Source organism: Antennarius striatus, chromosome 16, assembly GCF_040054535.1.
Source record: "Antennarius striatus isolate MH-2024 chromosome 16, ASM4005453v1, whole genome shotgun sequence".
Classification (NCBI taxonomy): Eukaryota; Metazoa; Chordata; class Actinopteri; order Lophiiformes; family Antennariidae; genus Antennarius; species Antennarius striatus.
The window spans coordinates 4,135,219-4,147,547 of NC_090791.1; the positions used below are offsets into that span (position 1 = coordinate 4,135,219).

At 46.6% G+C, this 12,329-nt stretch overlaps 1 protein-coding gene across 2 annotated transcripts; it reads left to right on the plus strand.

Moving 5' to 3' along the window:
• The first annotated feature begins 199 nt into the window (after window positions 1-199).
• On the plus strand, window positions 200-11,919 carry atp6v0a1a (ATPase H+ transporting V0 subunit a1a). Of its 2 annotated transcripts, XM_068336188.1 has the most exons (22): window positions 200-300; window positions 1,359-1,522; window positions 2,967-3,045; window positions 3,129-3,226; window positions 3,317-3,445; window positions 4,097-4,179; window positions 4,415-4,541; window positions 4,619-4,701; window positions 4,782-4,875; window positions 5,980-6,192; window positions 6,321-6,471; window positions 6,856-6,995; window positions 7,111-7,277; window positions 7,359-7,449; window positions 7,689-7,807; window positions 7,896-8,109; window positions 8,195-8,302; window positions 8,388-8,495; window positions 8,955-8,999; window positions 9,433-9,550; window positions 9,634-9,805; window positions 11,082-11,919. In XM_068336188.1, exons 2-22 carry the CDS (start codon window positions 1,406-1,408, stop codon window positions 11,173-11,175), a joined length of 2,550 nt encoding a protein of 849 aa, XP_068192289.1. In that variant the 5' UTR covers window positions 200-300; window positions 1,359-1,405; the 3' UTR covers window positions 11,176-11,919. The 2 variants fall into 2 exon arrangements, with proteins under 2 accessions (XP_068192289.1, XP_068192290.1); XM_068336189.1 differs by lacking the exon at window positions 8,955-8,999.
• Window positions 11,920-12,329: the final 410 nt, after the last annotated feature.

Here is a 12,329-nt window from a genome sequence, read left to right on the forward strand (position 1 = left end):
GCAGTAAAATAGCTATGATCGATGGTTGTATAGATAATTTAGATAGTAATATAAAAACATTATATCTATATATTTCATAAACATTATTTTTTATGTAATTTTGGAAGTTTCTGCTTTTGATGCCCACGTGTTATTCCACATCTGTCCAGAGGGGGGCGGTGAAGCAGCAGTATTGATATCAACTACCCAGAATCCCGCAGGAGAAGAAGAAGCGTGGTCTGCTTTAAACCACCAATCTGTCAAACAAGAGGACGACAGGAAGGAAAGGCTGGCCGTACACAGACGGAGTCCGACTAAATAGTAAGAACACAAGTGAAAAATGTCGTTCATAAGATAATTGAGACTATAAATGATTGATTTTACACTGTTTTAAGTTAGTTTGTTAAGTTAAATATTGAACAACAGGTGCGCTTAGCTTTTGCAATCTAGCTTTTAAATGTAAAACATGGCTAGCTGTCATATCGATAAATTAGCTAACTGTACGTAATCTGTGTTATCGTTAATTTTTCTGCCGTCATTTCCTTCGATCGTTATTGGAACGCGAAGTTCGAACTAACGCTGGCTAATCTGAGTCGTCTCTGTGCACTAATGTTAAAGTGACACTCATCGGTTTATCGATAATATTAGCTGTTCGGCTAACGCTTCCAGTCACTCTCCTGCATGACGTCATATCTTCACAAGTAGTGGATCGCTGGTCGTGACGGTGACATTAGCTGTTGACACACATCTTGACAGGTAAAGGTGCAGCAGTCGGCAAACAAATGCCAAAACCTAACCTGTTTTTCTGTCACATGTGTCAAAAGAACCAGACATTAAGGGTTATCACATGTTTACGGTGTGTAAGTTTTATGTTATTTGGCTTTGTTGCTTGAGATCTTTTTGCATTCCGGGTCGATTCAGTGGAGTGTCGAGGCTTACTAGAGCCACAGGTCACATGCTACCTAGTAATCCACGGTTAAGCCCTGACAGGTCGTTTTGAGTCGGTTCTGCTGTTTATTTGTAGTTTATAAAGAGAAATATATCCACTTTAGCATTAAAAAAATATTACCTTCCCGTATTGGCTTTTTTTTAGCCACTTAGTATGAATTTTTAAGTTGTACTGGTGAATATAAACCTTTGCTTTTTGAAGTGTAACTTCACACCAGTGTTGATCACGAGATCAGATCATCGTGGGGAGGGCTGACTGGGGTTGTTCTTTATCTGTTTTATGTCTGTGTCACTTCCCGACCTCTCACCGGCGTGCTAAAGTCACACACTACCGACGTTGGTTGTGCAGAGAAAAGTGTTGAATGTGAATGAGATGCATAATCCGTCAAATGTAACATCTAATCCAAAACTTCAATCTTCTGTATCTGAAGGTTTCGAGTTGATTTGAGGAGGCTGAGCGCTCGCATCCTTCATCAACATGGGGGAACTCTTCAGAAGTGAAGAGATGACTCTCGCTCAGCTCTTTCTCCAGTCAGAAGCTGCCTACTGTTGTGTCAGCGAGCTGGGAGAGATCGGACTGGTGCAGTTCCGTGATGTAAGTCATCTGAATCACGCTTGTTATGTGTGCGTTATCTATACGTCTCCCTTTTCTGCCAAGTGAAATGTGCTCTTATGGAACCTGTTGTGTGAGGCACTACATTAGTGATATTGTTGAGAGTGTGCATGCTTTCTGCACCGTGTTCATCATGTGCTCCCAGCTGACCCTTCATTCCACGAGAAAGCTCATTCCTGACTCGCCTTGAGGAACGTTTTGTGCTGGGGTGTGCTCTAACAGAGGAGGTCTGTGCGTAAAACACTCGTATCAAAGCCATAGTTTTTGCTCTGACATCCTCTTCCAGTTTAAACTCTGGTTGTATAAAGATTTTTTTCTTATTTCTAAGAAGAATCATTTTGCGTGCAAAAGACTCAATTGACCTCAATGCCGACTGCCGACCGGGGGCCCCTGATTGACCCCTTTAAGCATGTTTATGTCTACATTTAAGATATATTCTGCCATTCCAGTGTTTCATTACTTTTTCAGTTGATTTGTTCAATTCCCTGTTGATCTCCTCTGGTTTTAATGAGTGCTCTTTCACAATAAAAATCAATATTTGAGCTCCCAGGTTACATCTATGTACTAAATGAGACTATTTAATCATTTGCCAAGGATAAGTATAGTGTCAGGTTTTGTGGGTGTGTTCTGTCAGTCATCGTGAAGACGTTAAACACAGGCAGAGCAAACGCTGGTGTTTTTTGTTTGATACAAGGGGAGACAGTGAGGAGAAGGTGAAGCCTTTTCCTCTGAAGAGCAGGTGATCTGTTTGCTCCTCTCATTACACGCTAACATGCCCAGAGCGCAGCATGACCCGGTTTGTGTTCCTTAGATGTCGGTTGCCTTTGCTGCTTGTGGACTTATGCACACACAGACACACACACACACACACGGTTCATTTGAACATTTTGTATGCAAAGAGAGGTCTGTGTTTGATTTCATCTGTTTGACTTCATCCTGAACTGTTTGGCATTATGACACCAGCAGGATCCCCCTTTCTATTAAGACAAACTGATTTTTAGGGGTCACAGTGATCCACATCACCTCCATTAAAATATAATACCTGTTGTAAATCCCTGAGAACTAAGTGGTACCGCAATCAAATCTTTTACCCACACTGGAGTGAAATGTTTGTGGCTTAAAGCGGCAATTTGTAAAGAAAGGTTTGTTTGAATTTTACGTAATAGAGCTATTAACTAACAAGTAAAAGTAAAAACACTACCTTTCTCTTCCTGATTCAAACAGAATTAAATACAAAACCGAGTATTGTCTCTGGTTCCTGACTTAAGGTGTTTTTTTTTCTTTTCTGCTTGTTTTGGCATCTCTCCTGACCTTTTACAAAAATGTTACCCATGCAGTTCTGTTATTTTTTCTGTATCAAAAGTCATGCCACCATGAAATTCCTTTGCGTCATCTTCACATTTGCTCTTTTGATTTTATCGTGCAGTTAAATCCTGATGTCAACGTCTTCCAACGAAAGTTTGTCAACGAAGTGCGGCGCTGTGAGGAGATGGATCGCAAACTGAGTGAGTGTCGTCAGGCTCAGGTTTATTAGCAGGAGGCCACCGTATGCTCACCTTCACACCTGTGCTTCACCACGTTCCCACAGGATTTGTGGAAAAAGAAATCAAGAAGGCCGACATTCCAGTGGTCGACACAGGAGAGAATCCGGAAGTTCCTTTTCCAAGAGACATGATCGATCTGGAGGTGACAGCTTGTTCTTTCAACGATAATTTGTCCTGTAAACTCCGTCCCTCTGCTGAACTTTCATCTTTTTCTTTTTTTTTTCTTTTCCAGGCCACGTTTGAGAAGCTGGAGAATGAGCTGAAGGAAATAAATACCAACCAAGAAGCCTTGAAGAAGAACTTCCTGGAGTTGACTGAGCTGAAACACATCCTCCGTCGCACGCAGCAGTTTTTTGATGAGGTCAGCTCGAGTGTTAATGCAGAAAACAAATTCAGCATTTTTTTTTTTTTTTAATTTGACGTTATAACGACCTGAAGGGGAAGTGGGAGTCATATTTGTCGAGTGGCCGCATTGTGCTGACAAATTTAGGTTTTTGTCTTCTTTTTTTGTGGCCACTTTTTGTGAAACCAGAACCTTTTAAAAGTGAATTTGTGGTCGCAGTAAACGAGGAACACATTTATAGATTTTACAGTTTGGACTTAATCCAACCCGAACAAGAGCTTAACATTGAATTATGGTCGCCATGTTAAACGGGATAACTCAGTCCCTTTGACCTAAACTCAAACATGATTTCCTTCATCGTGCTTTCCAAAGACTTTCCACACACACAGACTCACATTCATATCCTGCTGGAACCCTGTGCAGATTTAATTCCTTCATTAGCCACGACAAAAGCCTTGCTTGACCACCTTTGCCCGACATCCGCTCCGCTTCACTGCCTTCACAACCAAAAGTCATCTTTTACGAGTCGACGTCGGTGTAAATTGAGGTGAATGATTGAACCGAACACAAAGCTGAGAACTGGGATCACAGGTGGTGGAGAAGTCGTGTGGGGACGGTGAGGAATGTGTGCCGCTGAAGCTAATGAGATGCTAACTGGCTTTCACGCAGATGGAGGACCCCAGCCTGCTGGAGGAGTCGTCCGTCCTGGTGGACCCCAGTGATCTGACCCGAGGGACCCCTCTGAGACTCGGGTGAGCTGGACTTCTGTTGGAGCTCTCATGAGTTTCAAAACTTTAATTCAGCGTTTAGTGAAGAGGAATTTCCTGCTCGGACAGAAATTATGACCCAGAGTTTATATCCGTGTTTACGGCCAAGGCTTTGAGAATCTTTACCGAGACGTGCTTGAAGCATTTTCAGATTGACAACCTCTCTTTTAATCATTAACCTATAGAATCTTCAGGAGGACTGACAGTTTTCCTTTTCCAGATTTGTGGCTGGAGTCATTGGCCGGGAAAGAATTCCCACGTTTGAGAGGATGCTGTGGAGAGTCTGCAGAGGAAACGTTTTCCTCAGGCAGGCGGACATCGAAGATCCTCTGGAGGACCCGGCGACAGTCAGTTCATCTCTATCACTAGAATTTTTCTTCAGCATAGCGCCTGCTGGGGTTCTAACCATGCGACGCTTCCACAGGGCGACCAGGTCCACAAGTCTGTCTTCATCATCTTCTTCCAAGGAGATCAGCTGAAGAACCGAGTCAAAAAGATCTGCGAGGGGTAAGCGAGCGGCCAGCGTCGGTACGATCGTGATCCTGCGACTCAAACGTCCTGATCTCTGCTTCTTCATCCGTCTTCAGCTTCAGAGCGACGCTGTACCCGTGTCCGGAGACTCCCCAGGAGAGGAAGGAGATGCTGGCTGGAGTGAACGCACGCATTGAGGACCTGCAGATGGTAAAAACGAAAGACTTAACGATGGCGGTGTCGCACAAAAATAGATTTAAACGAGAGAAGAGGAACAAATGCTTCTCCTCTTCGCGGTTGATTCTGTCGTGGCGCGTAGAAAATCCGACGCGTCCGACTCACTGAGCGGTGATTGGAATCAGATGGCGTCTGCCAGAGTGAGATGAAGACTTTTCCGTCCTCGGTTGATAATAACAAAGAGCGACTGAACCAGCAGGAAGACGCCTCTGATAAACCCGACCGACTGGAAAGTTTCCTCCTAATCCCCCCCCCACCACCACCACCACCACCTCTGCCGAGCAGCTTCAGCTGCTGTCCATACAAAAGTCCTCTGGCAGTCTCCGGAAGATTAAAGCAGCTGCGACCACAGATACAGACATCTGACGAACGTGTTGATGTCCTCCTGGGTCTGTCCACCACGGAATGTGGATCCAGAGCTGCGCTGGTCTGGAATTATGAGGATAAGGATGAGTATCCAGCTATTTGGATGTAGATTTTACTACGTAGGATCTCTTAACAGCAGTAGAGAGTCCTGAGCTTAACTTTCCTGCTGGTTGCCGGCCGTGGGGCTCGAGGTTTAAATGTGAGCAGCGGGATACATCCTGGAATATCCTGCATCTCTGTAGGGATACGGATTAGACAACCTGTTGCTCTTTAACACGTGACTTTAATCCCGATATTCTATGAATATCAAGGAAAGTATGACTCACACTTCCTAGTTTTACTTTTCCATTTCTGTTTGTGATTGTAGTACACAGTCTAATAATTTATTTAGATATATTTAGATGCTAAATGTTATCTTTTAGATCTATATTATTTTCAGCACATGTTTAAGTAAAATATCAGGAATACGGTTTGGCTCCTGCTGTGGACTTTTGTCTTTTCCCTCCAGGCCTTTGGAGATGATTCTCCCACAGTTTGTCAACAGAAAGCAGAAGATAATTCACTCATTCCTGTTTTTAAGTCAATGGGATTCTCAGCTAAAATGAGAAACGACAGCGACGATCAATGAAAGAGAAATCTGAAATCAAAATTGATTCACGTGAAAGATTCCGTTCCGACCGCCGTCCCGTCTGCTCGTCTTCTCCCAAAAAGGTGCTGAACCAGACGGAGGATCACCGGCAGAGGGTCCTGCAGGCGGCGTCCAAGACGGTGAGAGTGTGGTTCATCAAGGTGAGGAAGATGAAGGCCATCTACCACACCCTCAACCTGTGCAACATCGACGTCACTCAGAAGTGTCTGATCGCTGAGGTCTGGTGTCCCGTGTCCGACATGGACTCCATCCAGTTCGCGCTGCGCAGGGGGACGGTGAGTAAGAGACTCGTTTAAGTTGAGCCGAGTGTGTTTTTGGAAGCACGTGAACGAATGGGAATGCGTTGAGTGTAACAGGACCAGTTAGAAGCTTACTTCGGGTGCTTCTGGCCTTTGACCTGCAGGAGAAGAGCGGCTCCACGGTGCCTTCCATCCTCAACAGGATGCAGACCAAGCAGACTCCGCCCACCTTCAACAAGACCAACAAGTTCACGTCGGGCTTCCAGAGCATCGTGGACGCCTACGGAATAGGCAGCTATCGTGAGATGAACCCGGGTAAGCCCCGCCTCACGCCATTGCACCATGGTGTGAAACGGCGCTCTGATCGCGCCGTGAACATTTGTTTACAAGAGTGTGAGTTTAAAAACAGACAGAGAATCCCCTCCCCCCGTTTCTATAGGAGAAAACACGTCCAACTGGTTCTAGATCGTCTCTCGGTGCAGATAATCCGTTCACAACGGCTTATGTAACACCAAGGACAAAACAAAAAGATCCAAACCAGACTCCACCTGATTGGCCAGCTTTTACAAACACATCTCTCACGCCGTTTGTTCCCCTCTCATCACCCATGTCAACTCTGTCGACGCTTCTTGTCCATTTGTGATAACGTTTTTCACTCACGTGTGTCGTTTCACCTCCCCTCATCGCGCCCGCCTCCAGCGCCGTACACCATCATCACCTTCCCCTTCCTGTTCGCCGTCATGTTCGGTGACATGGGCCACGGGCTGCTCATGACCTGCGCCGCCCTCTACCTGGTGCTGAGAGAGAGCAGGCTGATGGCCCAGAAGACCGACAACGAGGTACGGATCCCATCGCGCCCCATCCCATCATCTCACCCTCACGCCTTCCGACCCGGGGCTTTATGCTCATCGAGGCGTCGTCTTGATTTGTTGTCGTCGGTTGTGTTTGCGGCAGATGTTCAGCATGGTGTTCTCAGGCCGGTACATCATCCTGCTGATGGGCTTGTTCTCCATCTACACCGGGATCATCTACAACGACTGCTTCTCCAAGTCGCTCAACGCCTTCGGCTCCGGCTGGAGCGTCAGACCCATGTTCAACCGTCAAGTCGGAGGCAACTGGACGTGAGTGTGACGGGGAATCGGGGGCGGAAAGCAGCGATTGAAACCACCAAACCGATCTGGGTTGTTGTCGTTTTGCTTTAGGTTTCAGGACGTAGCAGACAATAAGATTTTACAGTTGGACCCGGTGGTGGAAGGAGTGTTCAAAGGGCCGTACCCCATCGGCATCGACCCGGTGAGTCGACCCTTTCTCTTTGGCATCACTGTCTCACAGATCAGTTAAGGTGGTATCCAAAAATAAATCCATTTAAGTTTCCTGTGTTGGTTGCCGCTAGCAACCTGGATGACAAAGTAGAAGCTCTGAGCTCTTCCCTCTCTTCCATCTTCACCTCATTTATGGTGGTATTAATGCGTATTTGCTAGGCCTGTTGTCGATGAAATGACACCTCCATCTTTAACCCTTTCCTCCCTCAGATATGGAACTTCGCTTCCAACAAGTTGACCTTCTTGAACTCGTTCAAGATGAAGATGTCCGTCATCCTGGGAGTCATCCACATGATTTTTGGAGTTTGTCTCAGCCTTTTCAACCACCTGTGAGTCCCCTCCCCTCCCCTCGTCCCTCCCATCGCGGATGTTTTGTGGCGCCAACGACAAAAACGATTTGTTTCTGCGTCTCTGCAGGTATTTCAAGAAGCCGCTGAATATCTACTTAGGATTCATCCCGGAGATCGTCTTCCTGTCTTCTCTGTTCGGCTACCTGGTGATTCTGATCTTCTATAAGTGGGTCTCGTACGACGTTACCATGTCGAAGGAGGCTCCCAGCATCCTCATCACCTTCATCAACATGTTCCTCTTCAAGAACATCGAACCCGGCAGCGTCCTCTACAGCGGACAGGTCAGATCTGCATCTGCGATCGAAAGGAAACTGAAGTAAATCATGCGTTAACATTTTCCCCTCGACTCCTTCTCTTCACATGCAGAGGGGCTTACAAATATTCCTGGTGCTACTGGCCTTGGCTTGTGTTCCCTGCATGTTAATCGTGAAAACTCTGGTCCTGCGGAGACAATATCTGTGGCGGAAAAACCTGGTAAAACAAATCAGACGCCGGTGAGGCGTCGTGGAACGTTCCAAATGCAATAATCTGATCATTAATCGGACGTCTTCCGTCTCAGGGGACGCAGAACTTCGGGGGGATCAGGGTGGCCAACGGGCCGACGGAAGACGAGGCTGAAATCATCCAACACGACCAGCTGGCGCAAAACTCCGATGACGAGCCTGAGGTAAAAGAGACGCCTCCTTTTAGAGTCGGGTGTAACCGATCCGCTCACGTTTGTGAATATTTCAGTCCTTCGGCCGCGGCGGAAACTCGAGGGACGTCTCGAGTTTCCTCCGGAGCCGATTGAAAACACATCATTCTGGATGAGGGATGACGGGTTTAACAAACTCCCCCGTCATCCTCTGGATTGTAGAAAACGCGCAGCTGCCCGGCGACACGGGAAACATCCAGACCGATCTGTCGATCTGAGGGCGTTTCCTTTTTTCGAACCCCCGACAGGAAGCAGCTGCTTTTCTAGTTAAATCACCTCGTTTAAGCGTAGCGACGTCCTGCAGTGAGTTTCCTTTGAAGTAACTGTTTCCTGTCTTTACTTTTCTTTTTACTGACGTCTTTCTGTCTGTCTGTCTGTCGATCTGTTTGTGTGTGTGTGTGTGTGTCTTGTGTGTTCTTCTCAATAACCAAGCGTTGCCTTTTGTCACCTGCTGTCAAGGCGCCGGCGGAGGAAGAGGTAGGACAGGAGCTCACGCTGCACCTCCACCCTGCAAACGCTTCCCCCCATTGCATGTCTAGCAACTCCATCTGCCCCGCCTCCCCTCGCTGTCATCCACTGCTTGCTGCTCCGTGTGTGTGTGTGTGTGGTAGTCGGTGTATGATCGGTGTAAACGTGGGTGTCAGGGATTCTTCAGCCGGTAGTCCGCTGGTAGTCCAGCGTTTCCTCACGAATGTGGTGATGTGCATGAGGAATGGTGATTCTCTGGGTTCACAGGGTCCCTCACACGACGCCACTCGTTCTGATTCAGGACAGCAGGGTTGTAGCGTTTCCTTTCCATAACCACCAATGAGCATGAACTAAGCCAACGAGGGGTCTGGGATCAGGACGGAGAGGGCTTTTCCTTGCAGACGGTTGCGTTTTGACGCCGTGTTTCTTCCCCCACACGCAGTTCGACTTTGGCGACGTGGCGGTTCACCAGGCGATCCACACCATCGAGTTCTGCCTGGGCTGCATCTCCAACACGGCGTCCTACCTGAGGCTGTGGGCCCTGAGTCTGGCTCATGCACGTGAGTCGATCGACCAATCAGAATCCACGCTGGACTGCGGCGCGTCACTGAAGCGCTCTCTCTCTCTCTCATCCGGTGTGCAGAGCTGTCGGAGGTGCTGTGGTCCATGGTGATGCACATCGGCCTCTCCTCCAGGAGCGTCGCCGGCTTCATCCTCCTGTCCATCATCTTCGTGTTATTCGCCGTTCTCACAGTCGCCATTCTTCTGATCATGGAAGGGTTGTCCGCCTTCCTGCACGCGCTGCGTCTGCACTGGTAGGTCACCAGATATCTTTTTCTTTCCTTGACATCACCGTTACTCTCAGGTAAATCGTTTGTTTCCATTGGTTTGTGTGAGAGCTGAAGACAGGTAGAGGAAAAAGCTGGAGTTCCTCTTTTTAAAGCGTAACACTTACCTAAAGACGGTGGGACTGTAAACTACAGGCCTGCAGCGCCATCTGCAGGCCGGGTTCGACACGACAGCGTCACAGAGACCGACTATAGTCTTCTCCTTCAATTTAAGAGACCAGAAGAGGCTTATTTGTGTTATAAACTGATGAACAGAAGAGACACGTGACGCAAATGAAAGCCCACATTACTCATTAGCTTACATCACAACACAGGCACCGCCCGGGCGTGTCCGCAGTCCACAATCACACGTGAACAAATCACACGTGAACAAATCACACATCCTCATCGTCCGCCCTGTTTCCTCGCCTGCAGCCCTGAACACGCCCGGTTCTCCGCAGACCATTTTTTGCCACACGTGTGTGCGTCTGGGATTTTTTTTTTTTTTTTTTTTTTACCAGGAGGAGTGTTTGTTTTCGATCATATTTCTGTCTGGCTTCTCTAAATTTCACAATCCCACCGGTGCGTTTGCGTGGCATTCCGCTACAGCGTTCAGTCTCGCCAATAATTATCCTTTCATTAAATTCCGTCACGGAAATATAACATTTTACATCCAAACAAATCGTTGACGTACTTTTTATATTCAAATGGAAGTTCCCACACCGACGGCCAAAGAGCGCCACATCGGATTATCCCGAGTATGCGAAGGAAAAAGCGTGGGACGCACCAGCCCCGTCCGCTTTTTCCTGCAGCAGACGGACGGAGGTATTCCTGGATCCCCGCTGGAAAGGTCATCATCGGGTTTGGTTTTTAAATATAGAACCCGATTCCTTTTCCGGGAGGGAAGCAGCTCAGGTATTTGGCCCCCGGGCCCGGGTCCAGGAGTCGGGCTGCAGACGTGGGCCAGCGGGGGCAGACTGTGGAATGAAGAGCAGGGGTCACCGGCCCGGAACGCCCCGCTGAGCACCAGGAGTCCGTATTGTTTTTATCCAGTGATGTAAAAATATCTAGGGGGGTACATATTAGCTTATTGTGTCGTTTCCATGGAAACCTGATGTTTTATGTCACTGATCCAAACAGTCGATGCTGAACTAACGGAGGATCCGCCTCATACCGACGAACCCGTCGTCGTTTCGGGGGATGTCGGAGGGTTACCTCCTCCTCTGACGACTTTTGTCTAATTTTAGTTTTATCTTCTGCTCAGGGTGGAGTTCCAAAACAAGTTTTACACCGGACAGGGCTTCAAGTTCCTCCCCTTCACTTTTGAGAGCATCCTAGACGGGAGGTTCGAGGACTGAGGTCCTACAGCTCCTCCCTCCTTCGTGACGATTTCTGATGATCCCCTGTGGCGCCGCCACACGTTTTAAACTTCTCATCAATGTTTAGAATCTACATTTTGGAACATCTAGTCAGAAATTTCTCTTCATTCATTCCTGTGAAGGAAAAAAAAGCGGCAGTGTGTGTCTTGTCATTTTTGTTTTACCTGTGTTTTATGTGGTTAAATGTTATTTATACAATTTATTTTTCCCTTTATAAACTCTGCTGTTTTTGCATTTCCAGTCTTGAATCTGGTCCCGACTGATCCAAGTTGTCAGATGTTTCCTCATTTCCTGTCTGTCTCCTTCACGTTGATGTAATCCAGTCGTCTTCTTGTATTGAAAACATCGTCCAAGCCAACAATCGCAATAGTTTTGTTTTCACACTGCTCTAAAGACGTAAAGGGAATCTGATTTAACTTGCACCAGAATCAGCATTTAGGAAATAAGAGATAAAACCAAGTATAAATCATGCTCTGATTTCACCAGAAATGCTGTTCGTATTCATTGATCATTGATTTGCAGAGAGCATGAAATGACGTGGATCATCTAGCGTCACTTTTCCTCCGTTCCTTTGCTGCTTTCGTTTCTGTGTGTACGTTCATCATATTACTGCATCCAGCAGATTCATGTACAAACAAATCTACGGTAATCACTCACTAACCACGTTCACTTGTGCACCTCTGTGTCAATAAAGTGGGAAGAGCTGGATCAAGTTGTGGTTTTTGTTTTATGAGCAGTTTTAAAAAAGGGATCAGTTGCATTTAAAAGTGAAACTCCAGTTCTTGAACGGATTTTTGTGTTAAATTTAAAACATTTAAAATCTCTCAAAATAAGAAAATAGAGGTTGAGATGCATCAATGTGTAATCAGATTACCAAAGGACTTTTGGATTGAACCTGTTCTGAAATCTATATGAAATAACAGCTAATGTTAAAACATTCAGAATAACAATACCTCCTAAATGTGCTTGGAGTTGTCCAAAAATAAATACTTGATTACTTAAAGATTTTTACATGACTTCAGGGATGGAGTTGCAGTGTGTCTCCCGTCCTCCGGGCGGCGCTGTTCCACAGGTTGTAGTCTTCCTCTAGCAGTGCGTTCTGTTTGTCTTCATGTCTCTGATGAAAATTGAAG